A 24,185-nucleotide genomic window follows, 5' to 3' on the forward strand; every position below is an offset into this window, starting at 1 on the left:
TGGGCCCCATTAGCATCTCTCCTGTTCAGTAACCCCTAAGGGGCTTTGGTGAAAAGAGAGACCAGATCTTCAGGAAAGGCACATGCAGAGCCTCCAGAACACCCTGCCATCCCCCCAAATCCCCAGCCCCCACAGGCACAAGCTCCTCACCTGTTGATGGAACTGACGCTAGGCACGGTGTCATTGTCACACACCCGCTCCGCCAGCAGCCGGTCCCTGATCTCCCAGGCAAACATGGTGGGATTTTGGCGTTTATACTCAGCGATTTTTTCCACCACTTTGGGTGTGGCAACCTTTGGTTTGGATCCTCCAATTACCCCAGGCTTGATGCTTCCTGTCTCATAATACCTAGGACCCAAAGAGAAAGAAGCTTAGCCATGAGGAACCAGTAAAGTGGATGTTGGCAACAAAATAATGGGCTACTTGGTCCAGGAATCGTCTGGATCTGCACGTTCCAATACAGTAGCCACCAGCCAGATGAGGCTTTTGAACATTTGAAATATGGCTAGTCTGAATCAAGATGTGCTGTAAATATAAAACACACGCCGAATTTTTTTTTTTTTTTTGAGTCTTGCTCTGTCGCCCAGGCTGGAGTGCAGTGGCCGGATCTCAGCTCACTGCAAGCTCCACCTCCCGGGTCTACGCCATTCTCCTGCCTCAGCCTCCGGAGTAGCTGGGACTACAGGCGCCCGCCACCTCGTCCGGCTAGTTTTTTGTGGTATTTTTTAGTAGAGACGGGGTTTCACCGTATTAGCCAGGCTGGTCTCGATCTCCTGACCTCGTGATCCACCCATCTCGGCCTCCCAAAGTGCTGGGATTACAGGCTTGAGCCACCGCGCCCGGCCCACACACCGAATTTTTAAAACAGTACCAAAAAAATGTAAAATATCTCAATAATTTTGATAGTATGTTGAATGTTTGATATTAAGTTATATGTTGAAATAGCCATTTTTATATATTGAGTTAAATAAAATATATAATTAAAATATAATACCTCTTTTTTTTTTTTTTTTTTTTTTACTTTTCTTAATGTGCTACTAGAAAATTTTAAATTGCGTACACAGCTCTCTTTTTTATTTCTTTTTTTTTTTTTTGACATGGAGTTTCACTCTTGTTGCCCAGGCTGGAGTGCAATGGCATGATCTCAGCTCACTGCAACCTCTGCCTCCTGGGTTCAAGTGATTCTCCTGCCTCAGCCTCCCGAGTAGCTGGGATTACAGGCATGCGCCACCACGGCCAGCTAATTTTGTATTTTTAGTAGAGACGGGGTTTTGCCATGTTAGGCTGGTCTCAAACTCCTGACCTCAGGTGATCCGCCTGCCTCGGCCTCCCAAAGTGCTGAGATTATAGGCATGAGCCTCTGCGCCCGGCCAGTCTCTCATTGTATTTCTTTTGGACAGCACTGGCTAAGCATTAACAAAATTCTTTCACATTGATCTACCATTTTATAGTTGACAGAAAACTTTTGAGTCAGTTTTCCCATTTTATCTCCCACAGTTCTAAAGTACATAAATTGCTTTGAATTAATGAATGAGTGAATGAACAAATAAATGAAAAGGTCCTGACCTACAGGTATAAAGCAGAGATTCATCAAGGTTAAACAGTTTTCCTAGGGTCACACAAGACCAAATGGGCAAGCCAGGGCTGTGGCCCAGCCTCTTGAACTAAAAGTTCCCCAATAAGGTACCTCACACCTTTGATTTGCCAGCTCTTCCAAGCCCTAGCACAATCTCCAGCATTGTATGAAACTATCCCCTGAAATGCAACTTATTTTTCCATAAGAGAAAAATAATAATCTTGGTGTAAAATTAAAAGGAATGTTGAATTGCAGAATTATCTGAAAATACGTGTTGTAAGTCAAAACCCAAGCAATCGGAAAAACCAACCACAAGTCACAGCAACTCTTCCAGGGACCTCCCCTGAGGTAAATGGCTGTTTCTAAGGACATTTCCATGCTATCAGCATTTGCTCATTAAGGAAAATAGGATGTCAGGATTTTACAGTAAAACCGAGACCAAGAAGAGTGCCATGAAAGATCATTTCAGGCGGAAAAAAAAAAAAATGACATGATTCCTTTTCTGAATCTGAGCCATCCCTGGATGTCTCTCTCAATATTTACAGAAGAATTCTTGATTTCCTTTTCCAAGAAAATTAACTTGCAGTTGAATCTTTTTTAAAAAACCAAAAAGACATTTTTCAAATGACTAGTAATTTTCAAACCTCACAAGAGTTGATGATAGGCAAGGGAACGAGGTGATTCTGAGATGGGTAGAAAATGTTACCCAAGATTCCTGGTCACATTTATAGAGATGCTGAAATTCTCAGCCTGGGTAAGTTTGGGTAAGGCCAAGTTAGTGAATATCCTAAAAGAGATGAAATAATTTGGAAGCAGTGATGTGATAGTGAAATGTCTGTTTTTCATTGAAAAGAGTGAGTCATTTGCAACTTTTGACCATAAGGCAAAAACTCAACCTATCTTCCCTCTTTCTAAACAATTGCTTTCAGCAATTTTCCTGTAATTGCCAAAAAGTTATTACTCACAAACAACTTTTTCACAATATCCCAAAAAAGCCAGAAGTCTAGAAAAGCACCCTAAATCAAGGCACACAGCAATCTCTGCAGCTTCCAATTGTCCTATCAATTTTATAATGTAAAGTCAATTTTTACTATAACACAACTAATTGTAATTCAGCCACAGCGTCCTGTAGTTTACAGAGCTCTTCCTCGAATTATCTTGATCCTCACACTAACCCTGCAAGGCCACAGGGATTTATAGAAGGAAAAATAAATGATCAGAAGACTAAGTGACTTGCCTAACTCCCTTCTATAGTTAGGGACAGCCCCAGCTTTCAAACCTGACTCTAAATTCAGTGCTCTTCCCGCTAGAGCAAGCTGCTGCTTTGCTTATAAAATTTTAAATAATAATAATAATAATGATCCCTTGCAATTGCCAAGAACTTTACTATTTACCAGACCAGGCATTTTCACATGCATTTTTCATTCATTCACTCACTCAATAGTCACCGAGTGTCTGTTAGGACAGGCAGAATCTCAGGGAAGGGGTTACGGACATTTAGACAACCCTGTCCTGGATACTCAAAATATGTTAGTTGAATGGGACTGCAACATTCACATAGCAAATCTGAGAGGGTGGCAGGCTAAAGGCCCCCCCCCAGCCCAGCCCCAACTTACATGGCTGGTGGGCGGCAGCACACAGGGCTACCTGCCCATCCCACCTGAGCAGTGCCAACTGTGGAAGGCTGCGGCCTTGACATGAGAGATCTCCGTCGTCTTTTTGACTGACACATGGGCCAGGCACTTGGAAGGCAACCCTGACAATCCCGAAACCCCAACTCGAAACTGTGTCAAATGAGGATTCAGATTTAATAACTATCCTTTCATCTCAGCAAAACAGCCGTGCAGCCCCTTGGCTTACAGACAAAAGACGAACGGCAGTCACCAACACACAATGTCCTTCAGTGCAAACAGCATTAGTTTAGCAGTCAAGAGGTGTAGGTGGCTCTGACGCTAACTCTCTGTGTGATCTTAGCCAACTTACTTAGCCTCTCTAGGCCTCAATTTTCCCATTTATACAATAGGGGAAGAATGTTTGCCCTGCTTGCTTTGTGAGGCTGTTTTGAAGACAAAAATACAGACGGTTGAGAACAAGCTTTGCAAAACATAAAATAAAGAGCACGTGCAGGGGATTAAAATCCCTAGTGTTTCTTATTACTGTGTAACCTACCACCCAATTCCAATGACCTGAACCTCTCAACCAGGCTCCAGTGAAAAAAGACAGCAGCCAGGCCCTGGGTGAATTTAACTCGGCCTCAGATGCCACTGTGCTGTGCCTCTCAAGCCCCTCCGAAGGCTTGAGCTCTGTAGACTGAATGCCCACACTCCTGGCAGACCGCCCACCTTCCCGAGATGACAGGGGTCCCTGTGTGCCCCAGGGACTTTGCCTGCCTTGCCACACACTCTGAAAACCATAGCCACCACACATCGCACTCTTCCTACAATCTGTCACCTCTCGTGTGCCCATCAAATTCATTGGTGACCAAAAAAAAAAAAAAATATCTGTGGATTGAACGGCCCCAGTTCAGAAATTCCCAGTTACACTGTTTTAGGGCTGAACTTGTTTCTTAAAAGGCAGTTCTAATTAGAGTGACATTTTGTCCACTGTGGTTCTTAGTTATGAAAATAATGAGCTATGAAATTCCAATTTATTGTTGACAACTTAAACGGCCAGGCACCGGAGCGGCGCGTAACTTCCGAGTGCCACTCTACCTAGTGACAAATCTATTCTGGCTATGGGAGGCTGCAGGCTGGGCTTGGAAGGGTCCCTGTCCCCCTCAGTCTTCATGGGAGATTTGGAGGCTCCACAGCACCAGAACATGAGGACCCCGTGTTTGGATGTCCCCTCTGAAAAAGGCTCAGTATCTTGCCCTGAGATTTCAAACAGCGAGCAAAATGTCGGCTCAGCAAAGATGTCTCAGCAAAAACAAAGGAAAGGCCTTCTTTCTCTCTCCCTCTCTCTCTCTCTCTCTTGGTACAATGAAGAGGCTCCACAAAAAGATATCTAGGAGCCTTTTGGCTTTAGAAGTCTGATGCTGAGATAGTCTAAAATATTGTGCTCTCTCTCCCTTTCTCCTGTCTTGTCATTTATCTCTCTTTCTATTTCTCTGCCTTTTAAAAATCACTCTCTTTTCTCTTTGTCTCCTTTTTCTCTTTTTCTTTTCTGTATCTCTCTGTCTTCCACTTTTCTTCTCTCGCTCCCATCCGCCTGCCTAAAATAACCATCTAACAAGAAAACCGTGCTAATGTCCTGCAATCGCCCCCTAACTCTGGGGTTCATTTGCTTTCTGAGTGCTAAACAGGAGTGAAGCCCACAGCCCCCACAGCTCAGGTAACCTGCACTGGGCTGAAGGATGAGGAATGAACCCTGGGATCAAGGTCCCCAAAGGAGCTGCCAGACCGCTAGTCCTAAAACTTCTTCCCTTGGCCTCAAGCAAGCAGCCTCCCCAAGGTTATTAGAAGCTGTTGCTCCTTCCATCTGAGAGAATTTCTTGAATTCCAGCAGATGAAAGGGAAGGAGCCAGCAGAAAGTCACAATGTCACTGACATACTTCAAAATATTTATTTCCTATTCAGGCGTCTGTGCTCAAACCATAATGCAAGTTACAGGACAAAGGTTGTTTTCTGACCCGGGGAAAGAAATAGTGAGAAAGCACTGAACAGCTAAACCCAAGAAAGCTCCTGCCTGCCAGGGCAGACCTAAAACAAGATCTCATGCCCAGAAACAAATCTGTGGCTTTGTTTCGGGGGTATGGTGAGACCCACATGGTCTAGGAGTCCTTTAGGCGTCATCACAACCCAGGTACTGCCTGACTAGATAAACCTGTGTCAGTCACTTTGCCGCTCTAGGTTTGTTTTCTCATCTTAAAATGTGCTTCATTGGATCATGCGGAGGCCACTGAGAAAATAAACGGGAGTGCTAAAAGGCTGCATGGCCCTATGGGAGAAGCCTCATTGTTACTATTTTGTTTGCAGCAAATCACCAGGTCAAGTGGCAACTTTCAAATGTCACATTTGAAAGTTGGTGTTTGGGTTTTTTTTTTTCCTCCTCTCTAATTTAACATATATTTTGGATGCTTGTCACTACAATGGAAATAAAAACATAGAGAAGGAAAATACTGCAGCCCAACATAACAAGGTTGATAATAACCCAAAACTGAAAGTAATGGCTGACTTTTAAAAGTGGAATATGCTTTCAAAAACATTAAAATGAAACACTGAACTCTGGTTATGTGATATTAAGGATTTTCCAACCAGTCCTACTCAGGGACCCGGCCTCGCCTAGGATGTATAAGGGAAATTCCCAAGAACGTCTTTCTCTTGAGTTCTTTAGAACAATTCACCAGGCTTTCAGAAAACATGTCAACCCTCCTGACTAAGTCACCCTATTCCACATGTCACTAGAGACAGGGGTTTCCCAGGGCTACTTGGAATTGGGGCTTTGCAAACTCTAAAGCGCTCTGCGTGTGAAACAAAATGCCGTCATGATTCTCACTATGATACTGTCATATTGGACAGCTGCTGGGTCCTGTTTCAGGTCTTTATTTGAAAGATCAAGGGAAGCCTTGAGCTCCTGCCTTTACCTGCCAAGAATTTTGCTGACACAACCATGGCTGACCCGAAGCTGCCTGGAGATGTCGCAGGGCCTGACACCTTGATGAGCAAGTTCCACTATCCTCTGGCGGACTACATCCGGGAGTGGCCGTCCATTCACAAAAACCCCCCCAAGCTGATTCACTCCTCCATGTCCTGAAACAGATCAGAAACAAAAGGAAAGGGAAAGGGTGGTTAGAACCAGTCACATAGGAGAAGCACCGCTGTGAGGACCCAGAGCCCCTCTGATCACAAATGGCCGGCAGGCTGGATGTCTTGCGCCTGGAGTCCAATCGTGCAAACTACACGAAGTCCCCAGATTGCATTTTAAAATTAATCTTAGCCTTTATCCATCTGCAGCCAGACTGTTGAGCTATTGACAGCAAACATCCCCATAATATTATTAGCATTTTCCCCGTAATTTTTCTAAACAATGAAATGTGTGAAGACCTCAATGTAAACGAAATGGGCACAACTTATTATGTGATGCTGAAGTCTAGGGAAGATCCTGGGGAGAAAATATACTTTAAAATACATCACATTTAAAGAGGAAAAAAATAAAACTTGTTTCCTTTTAACAAATGTCTTTAAAAGTGAAAAGAACAACTCCAATAAACATATATCTCAGGGAAAATTTTTAAATCAGCAATCTAATTTAAGGGCTAAGGAATTTTTTAAAAATTTAACAGCATCTGCAGAGTACTGAGGAAAACACCAACCATTGCCTTGTTTAAAACCCTCCCTTTAAGGTGAGGCTGACATGCAGACTTGACCACTGTGCTTTCTCAAAGCACACAAAAGAAATGGGTCATAGCATCTTCTACACATAGTACATTCCACTCCACTGCATGGGGATTTGTTATAAAGGAGTTTCCCTGGAATTTTTACAATGTTTTGCAATTGACAAACAGCTTTATTTTGGTGCAGGGAAAATAGAGAAACCTACAAAAGCCTCTGGGTCCCAGGTTTTACAAGGGTCCTGGGATAGATTTTAAGTAAAAGGAGTCTGAGAAAGTGCCTCCTCCACCCTTCTCTTACATCAAGGTCCAACTGGAAGGACCCAAGGACCCAAGTAAATGGAGAACCAAACCAGTAAACACAGAGTGATCCAATGCAGCAACATCATTGACCTTACAGCTGTTAATTAGTCACTCACTGACGTTGCTGTTGACTGGAGCCCAAGGCCAAGTCAAAGCATTTATTGATGCTCCTGGCAGCTCAGAGGCAAAGGAAGGAGAAATTCCCTGAACCGAGACTGGGCTAGGACTGGACAGTTCAAGGGAAAGACCTCAAAGGTCTCACACGCATATATACACTCCAACTCTAAAACATGAAATATCCACCTCGTCTCAGTTATTTCTTCCCAGTACTCAACTACTACCCAGGTTCATGAACCACATCTGAAATAAAGGGAGCAAAAACCCCCGTAATATAACGTATTTCCTAAAAACTGTCCAAGCAATCCACTCAAGTTTCCCATGAATATTTCCCAAAAATATTTCAGGCTCAGGCTTATTTCAAGGAAAAACACAATTTTATAGATAACTGAAGTACTTAGTTCCAGTTCTAAGCTGGATTTCTGATTTTCAAAATGATCTTTATTCAGTTTTGATTGTTCTAAAACACTCCAGATATAAGAAAAAGGAAAACCATTCCAAATAGGATTTTGCAGTTAGAAACATAATTGCATAGTTTTTCTAAAACAGAAAGACTGTAGCCACCCTGGTCAAGAGCCTTCAGAAGGCTTTGTTCTGGGGCTGGGAACACCTGTTTAGAAAGGTTGTACAGATCTTTCAAGAGCAGGCTGGATTTAAGTAAAAGAAAATGAATTCAAAATTGGTATAAGCTCATCTGGGAAAACAAAGGGCAGGCAAAGGAAGCTTAAACGCCCAGCACACTTTTGATATGGCCTGGGAGTCCAGTTATTATGGTCCATCTGCAATAGTCTGTTCTCTATGTCACTGACAATTGAGACTTTCTGCCCAAAACACAGTGGCAATCTTCAGAGGACTTACATTCCAAAAGCTGTCCTGCAGGACATTTGTGAGCACTGCAGGCTGTTTTGTATCATGGGAAAAACCCTAAAGGTCTCCTAGAGCCTGGTCTCTCAAGGTGAGAGCAGGTCCCCAAACCCTCTACCCTTGACCACATAGGCTGAGCTAGTAATGCTCTTTCACAATCTCATCTATTGGTCCACAGCTGACACCAGACTTGGTATGACCTGGGAGCCTCTTACCTTCCTCAACTTCCTTGAAAGGTCCCCAAGCCCCTTTGGCCTTCTCCACCATCACAATCCCACCCAATGGAGCTCTTAGAGGGTGGTGGTGAGAAGGTTTACAACTATGGTGTGAGGAAGGCCACTTACTCTGGAACTGGTCAGAAGTGAAGGAGGACAGAAAGAATGAAGGGGTACAGAGACAGGCAAACAGGGGCACAGAGAAAGGGGAGAGAATAAGTCTCCCTAATGGACTCTCCAATGCACAGATAGGTACTGACACATGTGGAAAGTCAGGCAGTAGACATAGATACGGTTAGACTTGACAGAGAGAGAGCTTTGCATGTATGCATACCCATTGCCCTCTCTCTGGAATCTGAGTCCCTCCCTCTCCCCTTCTGTGAACCCTCTGAAGCCTCATTTTTATGCCTTTGTCAGATGGTCAGGGAGACCCAAGAACCAGCTCCAGCTTTGCCAATGTGAACTTCCTGAGTCAGTCCTTTTGTCTCTCTGACCTCAATATCATATTCTGTAAAATGGGTGAAGCTGAAGGTTTAGGCCACCCTCAGGTAGGACACTGGCTATAAGTGTTCTATAACTGGTAAAGATACCTAGGGAAACAGCTCAGGAAGAGAGCAGGAGGTTACTGTGTTGATGAAAATGATGAGCCTGGAATAGTGGGTAGGGACTCCTCCAAACTCAGAAGGCCATTTCCTGGAAGCCCCTGCCCCTCTCCAAAGAAGCTATCCGGCTCTGAAGCAGTGGTGGGGGGAAGCAGTGGTAGGGGGATGGAGGCAGGGAGAGGTAACAGGAAGAAAAAACTGACAGGGCCAGGAGGAAGGTGAGGATGTGGGACCTGATCTGATCCTCTACTACCTCAGCCACCTTCCAGGATCTACTGCGCCCCCCACTCCCCATTGCTAGCAAGTTGGGGCCGCAGAGCAGGCCTACATTGTGCAAGAAAACAGCTTTGGGCCTCAGAACCGAGAGTGCTTCCAGAGAAGCCAAGGTCTTGCACCAGCTCTGGAAGCTAGGCTGGCTGGGGCCCAGCCCCCACTGTGCTGCCAGGGAGACTGAAAATGGGAGGGAGCAATTCCCACGGAGGGGGCAGATTGACGGCCGGGACAAGGAGGCACAGACATTAGCGGTTGGCTAACCCGCACCTGAAAGGAGCTGCCTTCTCCACACTGATGCTTAGCCGAGAGACCACCAGGTCTGATGCTATCTCCCCAAGAGCTAGGGCACAACCTCAGGGCCACAGAGCTCTGGGCAGAAGGACACAGTGAGGGCCTGTGGATTTCCACCGGTGAGCAGAGAAGCGCAGGGGCTGGTGCTCCCCATCTGTCCCCATAGTTGCTCCTTGGCTGAGCCAAGGGCTTGCCCACCTCTCAGAGCATTTCCCCAACTGGTTTGTTTTGGGCTTCCATTGCGAGATCAGAGCCTCCCCAGAGCCAGGCTGGAGTTCGAGCCGGAAAAGGCTGTGGAGGGCACTGGGGTCACCACAGACTGGAAACCAGTTGGGCACAGGCCCCAAACCTTGAGGAATCGTTTGGACTGGAACCAGAACGGGCAGTTCCTCTGCACAGAGCTCCCCACCGCTTTGGTGGATTACTTCAGACTCAGAAAATTGACACAAAGAGAAACTGAGCTGTCCGCAGCCAGCCCTGGCTGCCTAGACAAGCTTTCCCCTGCTTGCCAGACCACTCAGCACTCAGTGGCAGACACGGACATGCTCGCCACGGGAAGCTCGCCTTCTCTCCAGCCGGGTCTCTGCTGCCTTTGTTAAATAGGGGACCTGCGACTAGGAAAGCTGGATCCCAGGCTTTGGCGCGGGGGGGGGGGGGTGCGGGGGGAGGGGGGCCAGGCATGGGGAGGGCTTCTAGCCCGGGAGCAACTCCCTGACCTGCAGCCCGCAGAGACCCCGAGCGGCACCCGAGCGGAGGCTGCCAAAGCCTGGCACCTTCCTCCAGCCTGGCTCTGCAGCAAACAGAAAGGAAACGCGATTCGTTCCACTTGGAATTTCCTTGAAATCTCCGAATCTAATCCGGCGTTAACTCACCGTGAGAGGAGCGCTCATCTCACAGGAGGCTGTGCTAATGGGTGAATTGGCAGGATCCCTGCGAGCCAGGGAGCCAGGCCGGCCTTGCCCTCGCCCGAAATGACCCTTCCCGTCTCCTACACACGCTGCGTCTTTCAGAAGTGGGGGTGTCTGCGTGGTGAATAATTGGCTTCCTTTTTCTTTCTTTTTGCTTTCTTATCCTCCTTTTTTAAAGGGGAGAAGCCATGAGAAAAGGCGTCCTGCAGAGAAGGACCTAATGGGGTCTTTAAGGGTCTCTGTATGAACTGGCCAGCTCCTAAGCAGAAGCTGAACTCAGAAACCGCTACTTCGTTGATTTTTCAAAGCCCCCTTCTCAACTCCAGGACACCTTTGGAGCCCTAGCCCGGGTGTCCTCGCTTAGCTCTCAACCTCTTCCTCCACACATACAGACACGGGTCAGGGCCCCACTTTCCCTCCAAGCTCCAGTCTGGATCAGCCCCGTGGCTGAAAAAGGCGCCATCGGAGTAGGGGTGTGGGGCGCTGTCTGAGACTCAGACTGACCTCTCCCTACAACTTACTGCCCTCCAACTGGCCTGGCCCGGAGCCCTCTACGGGTCCAAGCCAAGGTTGTCCGAAAGAGCTGAAATGTCGCCGCCGGAGCCTTGAAAGGCTGCAGCTCGCAGCCCACGCTACGCGTTGCCGGAGGCGGGATTCCCAGACCAGGTGCTCCCGCCCCGGCGGCCAAGCGCGTTGTTTCAGGTCCCCTGCCTGGGATCCCTGCACTTTGCAAAGTTGTCTGCGCGGCTGCAGAGGTCCGAGATCCTCCCGGCCTTAGTACCTGACCCACGGTCCGGCGCCCCCAACCCGGTCCCGGCGGGAGAGTGAGAGAAGCGAGCTCGCCGCCTACTTACTATGCATGGATGCAAACGGGTCGTGCTTACAGTGTATTTCCATCGGGGCGCTCCAGACTGCAGGCCGGCCCACGCCGCCGCCTCCCGGCGCCAAGGGGCTGCCCAGGGCGGATAGGTAGCCGCGCCACCAGGCCAGGCACTGTGCGAGCTGGGCTCAGAAAACACTGCTGGAGCTTCGAGGTCTCTCTCAGAGCCTCCCTGCTGGAGACCGCCGGGAGCTGTGCGGAGAGGCGGGAAACGGTGCTAGCGCAGCCCGGCTGGGAGCGGGTGCCCAACTCCGGCTGGCTTCCCTCCCTGGCTGGCTCAAGCGGCGGCTCCGGGCCCAGCCCGGGGTAGCTGCGGCCAAGGCGCCCGCGGCTTCGGGGGCATAGCGTAGCGGCCCGCCTCCGGGACAGCCAGCAGCCCCCGGCCCCGGGTAGGAGCAGCTCTGAAGAGGCCGCCAGAACACTCGGCCCTTGACTTCACTCAGGGGGCAGCGAGACCCGGGGGCTGCCAGGCTGGTTCCGCGGCCTCGATGCCTCTGGGGTCCTTCCTCGACCCCTCGGTCTCCGCCAGATCCTTTCTTTCTCTGCTTCTCCGAGTCTCTGGCGCTCAGACTTTCCCCTCGGCCTCTCTCCAACTGGCTCTCCGACGTCTCTTACGAAGTTGCAAAGAACTTCCTCTACGGCAGCGCGGGGTTCTTGCGGGTTTGGAGATGCTTCCGCCCCTGACGCTAGGGCCGCGACTCCGAAGTCCCCGGGAGCGTGCAGCCCTCCAACCCTGAAACCCGCTGCCTTCAAAGTTCCCGCGGCCCCCGCTGCTCGCCCATCGCCGGGACCAGGAACGGGGACACCAGCGAAGGACTCTTCCTCGCCGGGGTGTCTACCTCGTGCCTACCAACTCTTCGCGCCCCGCCGCCCTCCCTCGTGGGTCTGGTTCCACTGTCTTTCCGCTGCCTCTTCCGGGACGGCCGCCGCGCCTGCCCCAGGCGTGGAGTGAGGAACAGAGGAGAGAGCAGAGGGTTCCCGCCACCAAGGCCGCCGGGGCTGCCGGGGCTGAGACGGAGCCGCAGCCGGCTCTGACTGCCTGCGTTGCTGCCGCCGCCGCCGGCGCTAGCCCTCCGCCTGCTCGGCGCGCACAGTGCGCCACCGCGCCGCCCCGGAGCCGCTTTCAGGACCCGCTGCGTGTGGACAGCGCCGCCCGGGGCTCAGCTCCCTCCGGGCGGGGGCGGGGCGGGAGCTAACCTGCCAATCACGCTCCACCAAGCCAATCAGAGTGGCGGCAGCCGGCCCTGGCCCGAAACACCGACCCATTGGCTAAGCAGCCCACGGGCTCCGCCTGATTAGCGGATACCTGGGCAATGGGAGAGAATGGGGGGCGGGGCCCAGGCGGCGGCGCCACGTTCATTGACAAACGCGCTGGACTAAGGCCTAGTGGATCGCTGCGGTGGGGAGGGGGAAGGGGGCCCACGCATTGCCTGGAGAGCCCTGCCGCAGGTCCCACGCGGGCTCGACCTCCCCAACGCGACGTTGGGATCCTGGGACGCTCTCAGGGCTTGAGAGCAGCTGAGTGAAGGGTGAGAATGGGGGAAGTCTCCAGAAAAAAAAAACAATCTATGTTGGAGGAAGACAAGGAGCACAGTAGATCCAGCACCATCAGGCTCGTGATGGAATCGGACTGTGTGCATCGGAGTGTGTGCATATCTGCCAGTTCTGACCTCACTTTCCTCATCTGTAAAATGGGCAGAGTGGGGTTTACTAGATTTTAATAAAGGCTCCTTCCACGGAAATATTTCCTAATTTTATTTCCTAATTTTATCAGGTACCTACTAAACCACCACTGGCTCCTCCTCGTCCACCCGCCTCCCTCACTCCACCTGCAGGGCCCTCAATGCTGCATTACCCAAAGGCAGACACGTTGGGGGAAAGGGGAGAAAATCTCACACTCTTTTAAAGTTAGTAACTGGGGCGCACCAGGGCGCACCTGGGTGGAGGGGCTAAGGCTTTGGGCCAGGTTGCCCAAGCAGAGTGGCTGGCCCTCTTTCCTGCCTCAGATCAAGAACTGCCAGACGCTTTGGGAGCTGGTGTTGCGCTTCTGTCCACCGGAGTAATTCCGCACCCAGCTCCAAGTTTCTTGAGAACCGAATGAGCCAAGTCGCGTCCAGGGCTAATAAGGGCCCCTGAAGCGGGCGGGTGTGTGGGCGCATTCTATCTGCAAGGGTCAAGCAAAGTGGCCAGGCGCGCTACAGTAGGGCAGCTTCCAGTTGACGGGAAAACCCGACCTTCCGTCTACAGAGGAAGTTCCTGTCCCTATGTAGACAAAATGGATGGATTTGTAGCAGAACTCTCTTGCTACAGAAAGGATCTTTGACTAGAGAGTCCGTTTCTTGGTGGGGTTTAAGGCTCTGAAACAACAATCAAAGAAACTGGACCTTGAAAAGGAAGCATGTGATAGTCATTCTTCACCCAGGAAGCTATAGTTAGTTTTGTGAGTCATCTGGGCCCTGGCACAAGAAATACGCTGAGGATTCCCTTGCCCCCAGCAACTCAGGGAAGTGGTCTGAAGACTCACTTTGTATTTCAGGAGTGATGTTCCGCTAATATTAAACATAAATCCACCCAAACAAGGGCTTTGAGATGCCTGCTCCAGGACTGGGCTTGTAAGGAAGATAGAGTACAGGGTGATCATGGGAGTATTCCTGGGTTATCCTCTTGTTTTATTCTCTGCCTCGGTTTGCCTTCCTCTGCCTTCTATCTACTCATGCTCTACTTCTCAAACTCCTGCACTGGGTCGACCCTTGGGCCCACCTTCTGTCCTTGTTCCACACCCAGCTGTCCCTGACCAGTAGACAAGTTTCCGGCGCTGACACCCGTCCCCACCCCCCACCAGGGCACAGCTGCGGAAAACGGCCCCAGGCGGGCCTCTGGGGACCCAGGAGGCTGCAGTGCGCGCTGGGGTGGAGTGGCGGCGTTATCTCTTCTTTGTCTGGAACCCCGCCTGTCCGGATCTTCCCCTTTCACCCCAGGCCTTGGAGCAGGAAGATCGCAACAGCACAGAGGGACAGGGATGGAATAGAGTTCCCGCACTGGCTTCACCGATAGCGCCCAGTGGGTCGGAAATGACCAGAATTCAGATCCTCGGCTCAGACTCAACATGGCGGCTTGCACACCTACTGGAGAGGCCGGAGTGTGGGACGCCCTGAGGGATGCAGCCAGTGACACCCCCACCCCCAGCCTCTCTTGTTGAGCTCAGGCCTACAAACCCAGGTTCTCTAGAATCTTAGCGCTAAAAGGGTCCCGAAGCTATGCTTTCTCCATTTCACAGGTGCAGACCCCGAGGCCCAGAGGCAGGATACGACTTGTCCAAAGTCACACAGCAAGTCTGGGGTAGAAGAAAGGCTGCGGGCTGGAAACCTTTCTCAAAAGGGCCTCTCCAGAGCCGCTCTCGGGATAGTGAGGGAGGGGCGATGCTGCCAAATCGAAGAACTCGGCTGGAATATGCCCGCACACGCAGGTTTTCCTTCGGACACCCGTGAGCCTTGTATAGAAGCCCCAGGGCACAGCCCGAGCAGGAGTGGCGCCGATTCCCCGTTTCACACAGTAGGTGTCCGGCTTCGGGACAGTGTTCTGCTGCGTGGCACACACAGGACCCGCCTTACCTGTGCACCCAGAGCAGCCCCCTCCCGCACCTCGCGGCGTTCTTGGGGGAAGGAGTTTCCCCCTGGGTGGGGGTGATTCATCACCGCCCAAGCGGGCCGCCTCTGGGAAGTTCCAACCCCAAAGGCGCGACCAGACCTGATACCGTGATCACCTAGCCCAGCCTTACAGGTCACCAAACGACAGCTCAGAGAGGTTACGTGACTAGCTCGAGGCTGCACAGCAAGTCCACGGTGGAGCCGGGCTACTGCGTCTCAGTCCTGTCTCTGAACGCCCACGAGCCGCAGCCTTGGTCCAGGAGAAAGAGACTAGCGCGGGGCTGGTCTCACCGCGGCTCTCAACGTAGTCGGGCTTCTCTGTGATCTACAGTGATGCACTTTCTTTCTCCCAGTAGCAGAGCTTTGGGCCGGGCCCTGTGCTAGGCGCTGGGGACAGGAGACCGCGAAAGGAAACTATCCAGGAAGAATCTCATTTATGTAAACCAAATTGCCTTTGAAAGTTTTAGTACTGAAAGACAGCCCATTGAGAATAATGTTTGAGAAGCCAAAGACCTCGCTTCACTGGGGACACACCCCCTCCCGGCTTTCCCTTCCACGCCTCCCAGCGCACTGCATTCCGCCGCTTCAGGATGTGGGGGCTGCTAACAGTAATCTATTAGCCTGACATCGACTCCCTCAACCCAAGTCCAGCCCATTCCCCTGTTCTTGCTTCTGACAAAGTGGGGCCCAATAGGGCTCAGACTGGTTGCTCAGTTCTGGAAAGATCAGGGATGCTGCCTGCATGGCTGTCTCAACCCATTGAGTTCTCTCTAAACTTCATTTTTAAAAAAATAAAAAAGTTAAGTGTCAGAGGGAACGAAATTGACCTGAAATTATACAGAAAGTCAAGGCACGGCAGATTCCTGCATGATTCCTGCCCCTGGATCAGGAGTCTGCTCTACTTGACCTGGCTCTGTTTTCAGGAGTTCTTGAAGACGATGGAGAAAAAATGAGAATTTAACCAGGTTTTTCAAGAATCGTGTAAAACCGCCTTAGTCGGGGTGTGTTATCATTACCAGCATGTTCTGCAGGCCAGGGGTGCTGGGACTAACTCTGTCTCCCAAAGACTTGAGACAGGCAGCCCCTTCTAAAGTCTCTGCTTCCCCGTTTATTTAATACAGAGAACAAACCCTGAGATGTGACTTCTTAGGCTCTGTGAGATGAAGCTTCATGGATAGGGGTTTGTTACTATCTATCACTCCATCCCAGGCTCATTCCAGAACTGTGAGACTTGATGCCAATGTCCAGTGGGAAAGTATTCAACCCATCCAGACCTGCCTGGGCCTAAGGACTCAAGGGCTCCCATGGCAAGGAGAGACTACTACTTGCCCAATAGTAGTTTTTCTCCAAGGGAGTCCATGGAGAGAGGGGGGAATCTGTCTCTTCTCCCAGCAGGAACAGGAGGTCTAAGGGCAGAGAGGTCACCTTCCATTCCTATTCCCTCCATTACTCATGCTTTATGATCTCCTACAAGTCCTTGCCCCTCTCTGAACCTCTGTTTTCTTTCCCTACAGCAAGGAAGACATTAGAGGAGAAGGTCCTTAAGTGGCTCCCTGCTTAGTGTTGACCTGACCTTATCATGGGCTTAGAGCCAGAAGGACACACTCCCTCCCCATTGGGCAGATAGGGAAACTGAGGTTGGGGTAAGAAATGGAATATGGTTCTGAAGGAAGAAAAAGGAAGTCTATCGGCCCATGAAATACCTAGAAGTTGGGAGAAGGAAGAAGCTCTCATAGGAACCAGACCTGGACACCCCTTTGAGCACCAGCTTGGACAGCTTTTCAGCTTCCCTCTCTTCTCCAGCCCTGACCCAGGCTGGAGTGGACAGGTGGAAGTGCAGTCTCACTTGAACTGTCGCCCTTTTCCAGGCAGGCAGCTCTTCCCCAACCCATCAGTGAGGAGGGGGCGTGGCTCGCTAGATTTTAAGCCCTGGCCAGCCTAGGGCTCCCCTATCTCACCCCACCCCAAGCCCCACCCAGTCCAACTGTGCTGAGGAATGAAATGCTTTATTGATTAAACGATTATTCAGGCGATTGAACTAATCAAAGAGCCCATCGACCGTCATGAATTACATTCTTCTAGACAGCTTGTGGGGAGAGCCAGCCCGAGGACAGCAGAGACCCTCTCCACAACACTCACACATCCCCGGTTCATTCCCAACAAATACACAACGCCCACTTCCAGACTCAGGTCTCTCTGAAAGCCCACCTGCTGAGAAACCCAGGAAGAAGGGCCTTCTGAGAATTGAGGATGGAGCAGAGAGGTTTCCAGGTACCTTTTCCTGAGCCCTCATCCCGGAAACACTCTTCTGCCTCAGATCTCTGCCCTCACTTCTCTTCAGCTACGATTTTGGAAATACAGTTATGCCCCAGGAGTTGTCCTGGGCTTGGGGTCTAAGTTTATCCTTTTTGCTCTTAGGCTTGTATTTGAGGCTGGAGTAGAGGTGGGGGTTCTCAGAGGGCACAGGGATGGGGGAAGGACTTCTTGCCAGGGCCAGGAGTGTGTTTGTGTGGGAGTTTCACAGCGGCCTAGTGAGTGAAAGAGGGCCCCCATACCTGACTCATGCCTCAGGGCAGATGGAGGCCTACTGTCTCTGATACCTCCTCTCAGACATAAACACATCCTGCTACCTACTTCTCAGGCCTGTGCGAGGCACATGGGGACCTATGCCAGAGAGGCCTGTGTGCACACAGGCACCAGAGCTGAATGCCCAGACTGTGCACATGCACCCACCCACTGTGCTCCACTGGAGCGGCACCCACAGGATAAAACCTGAGGACACAGTGTGTGTATGTGTGTGTGTGTTCACACACGCCAGTGTCAGAGGCTTGTCTAGGTGAAAGTGAAGGGAGGCTGGGGGTCCCTAAAATGTCACAACTAACGCCACAGGTGTCCGCTCTCATCTTCAAGGTTGTGCCTACCACAGGAGACCTGTTTGTAGAAATAGTAGCCTCAACAGTGCCCACTACACACCAAGAGGCACATGCCCCGAATTCACACCTTCATTCCTGGTTCTGTCTCCCAATAGAATGGAAACTGGGCCTTACTATGCACATGCTAAACACCACGGGTCTCCATAGGCCCCAGACCCACGTCTAAGAGTTTGCCTAGAGACACAATGTGAACATTGGCATGTATGCATTGGACAGCTGTTGACATCCAAAAATGGAAAGGTCAGTGTAGCCACCTCTTTCTCACTTCCAAAATCACTTGGGACATAACAGGTGAATGCAGACCCTTAAAATAGTGGATGTACACTCAGATATTTCCCAATTACATAAATAACACTCATAGTAGACACACATTTTGGATACCTAGAAGAATATACACACAAATACTAACTTATAAACACATACGAATACCTCACAGGTATAAAGATACACACACACACAGGCAAACTGTTGGACACAAACTCATATATTTTTATATCTTTTAAAAATACATATACAGGGACACACAAACTTATTGTCAGTCAGGCACACACTGAGCCCCTTATATAAACACACAGGACCTAACTTGCAGACCCCCGGAAGGACACCAGCATAAACATTCAGAAACAGAAAAACACAAACAAACTCACAGATACTTGGACTGATGCAGAAGTGTGTGAACAGATAGGTGAAAAAACATAACAAACAGGCCGCAGTTAGATAGACAGTCTCTACGAAAATGCGGGCACCCCCTCCTCCTCCAGGGTCACCCTGCGTGGGGACCAGGGCCTGGCTGTGTCCCGGAGTTTGCACGTCTGGAGCCCGCATCGCGGTCCTACCTGTCCTGCTGGTCCGAGGAGTCGGATAATTTTTCTCTAAATCCATTTTGATTTTTCAGGACTTGATGGAATGGACAGGGAAAAAAGTTTCCACTTTTTTGTGCCTTTTTTTTCTTTTTTTTTTCTTTTTGGTGTCAGGGGCCGCTCACAGGTCGGAATAATTCAAGCCTTCCGCTCCCCCGCGGAGCTGGGGTAGCTGATCACTGAGCTGAAACTAAACGTTTTAGGTGGAAAAAAAGCGTCCGAAGGCACCGTGAAATGATTAAGGAACTAAAGAGCTTCTCGCCATGTGAGATCATGTCCTGTTCTCGCCAACATCACAAGATGTCCCCAGACACGCCGCGCCCCCAGCGCGCCGCCCCGCACTGCCGGCCCGGAGCGAGGAAAGGGTAGGCGCTGCGCTGCCGGGCCTGCTCAGCGCGCCAGACGTGGCGGACCGGGCCGGGCCGGAGTAGAGCGGGAAGCCGGGAGAGCAGCAGTGCTGCTGCCGCGCCGCCCTAGACTTTTATAGGGGTTGGGGGGGAGGGAAGGAAGGCTTCAGACTGCGCCGGGTGCTAGCCAGCGCACCTACGGGAAGGGGCAGACCGAAGCCGAGCCCGGGAGCCCGGGTCTCGCAGCCGCACCCTCTATTGAGCCCTTCGCTTGGGGGTCGCGGCCCTCTGCGCTGTGCGCGGGGCCTGTGACATCTCCATGTGCAAATCCCGCTGCTTAGACGGGCGCAGGCCGGGTTTTTGTTTTTAAAGAAATTAACTGCTCGGCCACGCAGGTGCTTTTGAAAGGGGTTGCAAAGGCTGGCAGTGTTGCCAGGCACAGAGGGGACGTTCCGGTTTACTCAGATTCACCCCTAGGGCGGCGCCCGACCCCAGGGTTCCCAGCCATCCACCCCCCACCCCAATTTGCTGGGGCCCTGTCTATCGCTGGGCCCCTGACCCTAGGGCAGCGCCAGATCCCTAAAGCCCCCAGGTCCCATCCAGTCTCCTGGTCCCAGAACCCCTCCCCACATCAAGTTCCATTCTGGCCCAGAGCATGGAGGTTAAGCTGTGAAATGCTGGAGATGAAATCCGGGCTTCCGCTTTGGAGCACCCGGGCAGAGCAGAACATCTCAGTAGCTCCTGGAGATTGGCGGGAGTTCCAGACACCTTAACCCTGCCCATAAATGGAATCGCATTGCCCCCGAGCCCTGAGACGTTGTGGAGTCCCAGAGCCCCAGGACTTGATTCCAGAGAGGAAATCAGATCCAGAGAGACCGGGCAGAGGTGTGGCATGTCCAGCCCTCTCTCTTCAGCCCAGGCTCAAGCCTCCCCTCCCTGTTACCCTCCCCAGCCTCGAGTTAGTTCAGCTGCTGGACCTGGCCACTGGAAGCCTGTGGGGCCCTGCAGCAGGGTGGTCGCAGGGGAAAGGTTCTCCAGGGCGGGGGAGCGCTCCGTAGGAGGACTCTCGGCCCGCCGGACAATGGCAGTTTTGGAGAGTGAATCTTCCTCAGCAAGAGTGTTGTTTGTTTTTTGGAGGGGGTGGTCACGAGGCTGGGTCGCAACCTAGGGGGAAGAGCCTAGAGCTCGAGGAAAGGGGGGCCCCCGGCGGCAACTGGACATCACATATCCACTGAGCAGATTTCGCCACAATCGGAAATGTGGCTGTGGATTCCCGGGCGGCCCCCCCACCAAGTGGTCTGCGCAGTTCCCCAGCGCCGCCTCCTCTCTGCAGCCTGCCGGCCCGTGTCCCTACCCCGCAATTTGATTTTTGGCCATCTCCAAGCGCTCGACTCATTCCCTCCGCAGCCTAGCCCCAGCCCACGCCGGGAGGCAGCGCCTGGGAGGTGCGGCCTGTCCGCGCCTGGAGATCAAAAGCCCTCCCGGAATTGACATTTCACCCCGGGCTGGGGGCGGGGGTGTTGGTGTTTTGTTGTTGTTGTTGTTGTTTCCATGTAGAGGGTTTGTTTTGTTTTTGTTTGTTTTCTGTGAGTTTTCATTTATCCATGGGAGATTCTTTTGTTTCGGGTGTTTTGCGTGTTGTTTTTTCGTGGGATTGATTTTAGCGGGTTTTGCTCTGTAAGTCCTGGTCTTTGGGGTGAGTTTTGATTTTGTGTGATTTTATCCTTTGTCCTTGCAGGCTGTCTTTTTGTGTGTCGTTTGTAAGGCTTTTCCTTCTCCGCGGTGTTTAGATGTGTTTTGATTTGGTGTGAGTGGGTGTCGTTTGTGTGTGTGTTGCCTTAGGGAATTTCGTGTTGTGTGTGCTTTGTTTCCCTCGATTTGGATTTTATTTTTTTGAGCTGTACGTTTTGATGGGGGCTGGGGTTATGTTTTCATGTGTTGGCTTTAGTTTTTGTGTTTGTGAGATGCTTTGGTGAGAGTTTGCATGTGTATTTTGGCTTTTGTGGGGCTTTGGGATTAGGGAGGGGACCTCAGCCACTACTCCGTTCCTGCCCACACCCATGAAGGGCAGAGGATCAGGCCAAGCATCACGAATCGTGGTTTCGCCGTGCTCCGCCGCATCGCGCTCTGGACGCTCGAGACCAGAGGGAAACAAATGTGGTTCCCGAGGGGGCGCCCGCTGGTCGTCAAAACCTCGCGGGCCCGGAGGCGCCGGTGCTGGGTCAGAATTACAGAGCCCCCCTCGCGGGGTACCGTGGCCCAGCCGCCGTCCCCTTGCCCAACCCGTCCCCTGTGAGTCGGTCTCCCCTTGCGCCTGGACAGCGTGCTTCGGACCGTCCGGACTCCCGCAGCTTTGGCCCAAGGGGCGGGTCCCCGCAGCGGAGCAGGTGACGAACCACTTCGGAGGACACGGAATTGACGCTGTGGCCCTAGAGATACGGGACAAGGGGCCGGAACGCGGGGAGTCTAGGCTCAGATGGGCGTCGGGATCCCGGGAAAATCCCCCATCTCCCTTGACCGCAGCCCTAGAATCCCAGAAACCCAACTCCGCGCAGCTTTCGGTTTGGAGAGCCCGCCCTGGTTTGCAAGCACAGATACATGTGCCCACACCCGAACACACGCAGACACCGCCAGAGAGCGAGACAGCGAGCGGGCGCCTCCGTAGCAGTGGCCTGTGGGGCGGAACCGGCGCTGGCGCCGCCTCAAGGGGAAACCGAACTGTAGTGACCGGAAATGTTCCGAGGACAGAATAAGCCATTCCTTCTGTCCACGTTGCTAGGACTTCTCCAGCTCAACACACCTTGGTTTGTTTAATGTTACACGAGGGACAAGAGGAGAGGCAAATTTAGAAGCAGAGACACATGCTGGCTCAATTGGCGAGGAAATACAAGCAGAGTCTATACAGAAAGAAATATGGAACGGGGAGACTAGACTGTGGGGAAGGCAGATTGGAGGCCCCGAAAAGGGGCTGGTGCGGAGGCTCCTCCAGGCCCCTGCTCGCTCTGGCATTCTGTGAGAAGGAGAAAGCAGAAACCGAAAACAGAGAGTGACAGGAAAAGAAAAGAGACGCAGAAGGGGTTGGCCTAGGCACGCTGCGAGCTTCCCTCCAGCTAAGACGCTGAGGGCAAGGGAGGGGGAGGCCGACGTTGCCAGGCGAGGGGCCAAGGTCGGGCTCTTTAACTCAGCCAGGAAACATAGTGGGGGGCTCCAGGGCTAGTGGAGCCCGAACTGGAGCTCAGTTCCGGCCCGGTGCCCCTCTTCCCTAGACGCCTAGAATCTAGGGAAGAGAATCTAGCAAAGGCTGGGCCATCGCAGTTCGCCGCTGGGCCTCCCTCTGTGCGAGTCCTGGGAGAAGCCGCAGGGAACGACTCTGGCACTGGGACTCGGCTCCGGAGCTCGCGCAGAGCCTGAATGGGAGCCGACATCCAGGCAGGAGGCAAAGAAGAGGCCCCGCCCTAAAGCTAAGGGCCCAGTTCTTCGAGAGCCTGTGGCCGGAGCTGGACTCACAGGATTCGGGGTCCGCACAGCGCGCACGTGGTACCGCATCTTCGGCAGGCGGCGCCCCCAATGCCCAGCCCCTCCCTGCTTCGTTTGCCGGGCCTGAACGGTGTCAGCATTGAGGGTGGACGCCGAGTCGCGGCGAGTTGGTCCCTTGCGGTATAAACTTGGGTCTTGCCTAGGGGCGGTGCCGGGATGGATGGGGGCGCCTCTCCAACTGCAACTTCCCCAGCGCAGAGAGCAAAAAGCGCACTTCGCGGGCCGGCAGCCGCCTCGGGGTTTCAGGCGGCGCCCGCGGCAGAAAGGAGCTGAGGATTGGTTTGGGTCAAAACACCCATTTCAGCTGGCAGTGGGGTCCTCTGCGCATACAGGGCTTCCAGCTCCGGGTGCTGGCTCGCTGGGGCACCATGTGCCAGCGACTCGCCACCCGGAAATACTTGTGTTGCGCTAGAATACGCGATGGGTCTGTGTTCGGGTAACCTGGGGCTCATGGTGGGTTGTTGCTGTTGTTGTTTTACTTTACCGCTTTTCTTGCTTTCATTAGAAATGTTACTGAGAGAAGCCTCAAAGAGCGCAGACCTGGATCGTTTGGATGGGTTCATTTCAACTCAAATCCAGTAATTCAATTCAGTTCCATGACTGGTTTCCAGCGCACAGGTACACATGGCAGACGTCAAGTGTATGCCGTATGCATATGCACAGAGACGCTATTTGAAGGCAACTCTTGGAGAATTTTGAGATAAAATTCACTCTCCTGGAGTTACATTAGCAATATATGAATATGGAAAACAGGCAATCAGTTGTATTTAAAATTTGCCAACACGTCCCAGCAATCCACTCTCACCTAAGAATCCAAAATAGGGCATTGAAAAGATTTACTGGCATTCTGGTTGTTTAACATTGAAAACAAGTGTAAATCAGTTCATTTCTCTTTATATTTATTTTCAAATTTAACAATACCATAATAAGTGTAAGTAATAAAACCATATTTTGCTAAAGAAAGTTTGCACATAGGATGTTTTATTTCTATCAGTACTTATACGATGTTCTGTTAGCTCTCCTCACCCCCTTTTCTTCTATTTCACCGTGTAATGTGAGCTTTAAATATTCATGCGTCGGCCCAGACTTGCATTTATTTAATGTGTTTTAAACTAATAACGTTTTAATGTGATATAATTTGATTCCATGAAGTATTGGAACATAAAAGAGCCTACTTCACAAGCGATTTTGAGTGAGGGTGAGCGCACAAGCTAAACGATTCTTTTAGTTTTGGACGCAGATCAGAGTGTTAAACGGAAGTGAGGCACGCCTTTAGGTAGGCCCTTTAATATTCTCGCTTACTTCATTCTCCATTTTTCTGTAGTAACTTCAGAGCTGTGGGAGAGGATCACCCCAGGATTGGGGTGCTTTCCCTGGAGCCTGCCATGTGAACCTGCAAATCGCCAAGTGAATACCTCAGCCTCAGGGCAGGTTGTGGGCTGATTTCTATTTTTTCTTTTGGGAGGAAAGTCTTTTGGGAAGGTCAGAGGACTACAGGATATG

General features: G+C 51.4%; 1 protein-coding gene across 6 annotated transcripts in view; it reads right to left on the minus strand.

Moving 5' to 3' along the window:
- Positions 1 to 19,159, minus strand: part of LOC105497299 (paired box 5) — a 195,774-nt gene extending 176,615 nt beyond the window's left edge. For 3 of the 6 annotated variants that reach the window (XR_011612705.1, XM_071078015.1, XM_071078013.1), the window contains exons 1-3: positions 18,775 to 19,159; positions 6,159 to 6,324; positions 151 to 348 (exon numbers count right to left, since the gene is read on the minus strand). Coding sequence is in view for 5 of the 6 variants with exons in the window: in XM_071078015.1 (XP_070934116.1) it covers positions 151 to 348; positions 6,159 to 6,324; positions 18,775 to 18,820 (410 nt within the window). In the remaining variant the exon portion in view is untranslated. Of the gene's footprint in view, positions 1 to 150; positions 349 to 6,158; positions 6,325 to 11,332; positions 12,609 to 18,774 lie in introns of those variants that run through there. The other 3 variants (XM_071078017.1, XM_071078014.1, XM_071078016.1) reach the window with 3 other exon arrangements.
- Between the last annotated feature and the right edge of the window lie 5,026 nt (positions 19,160 to 24,185).

Source organism: Macaca nemestrina, chromosome 14 (assembly GCF_043159975.1).
Source record: "Macaca nemestrina isolate mMacNem1 chromosome 14, mMacNem.hap1, whole genome shotgun sequence".
In the NCBI taxonomy this organism is placed as follows: domain Eukaryota; kingdom Metazoa; phylum Chordata; class Mammalia; order Primates; family Cercopithecidae; genus Macaca; species Macaca nemestrina.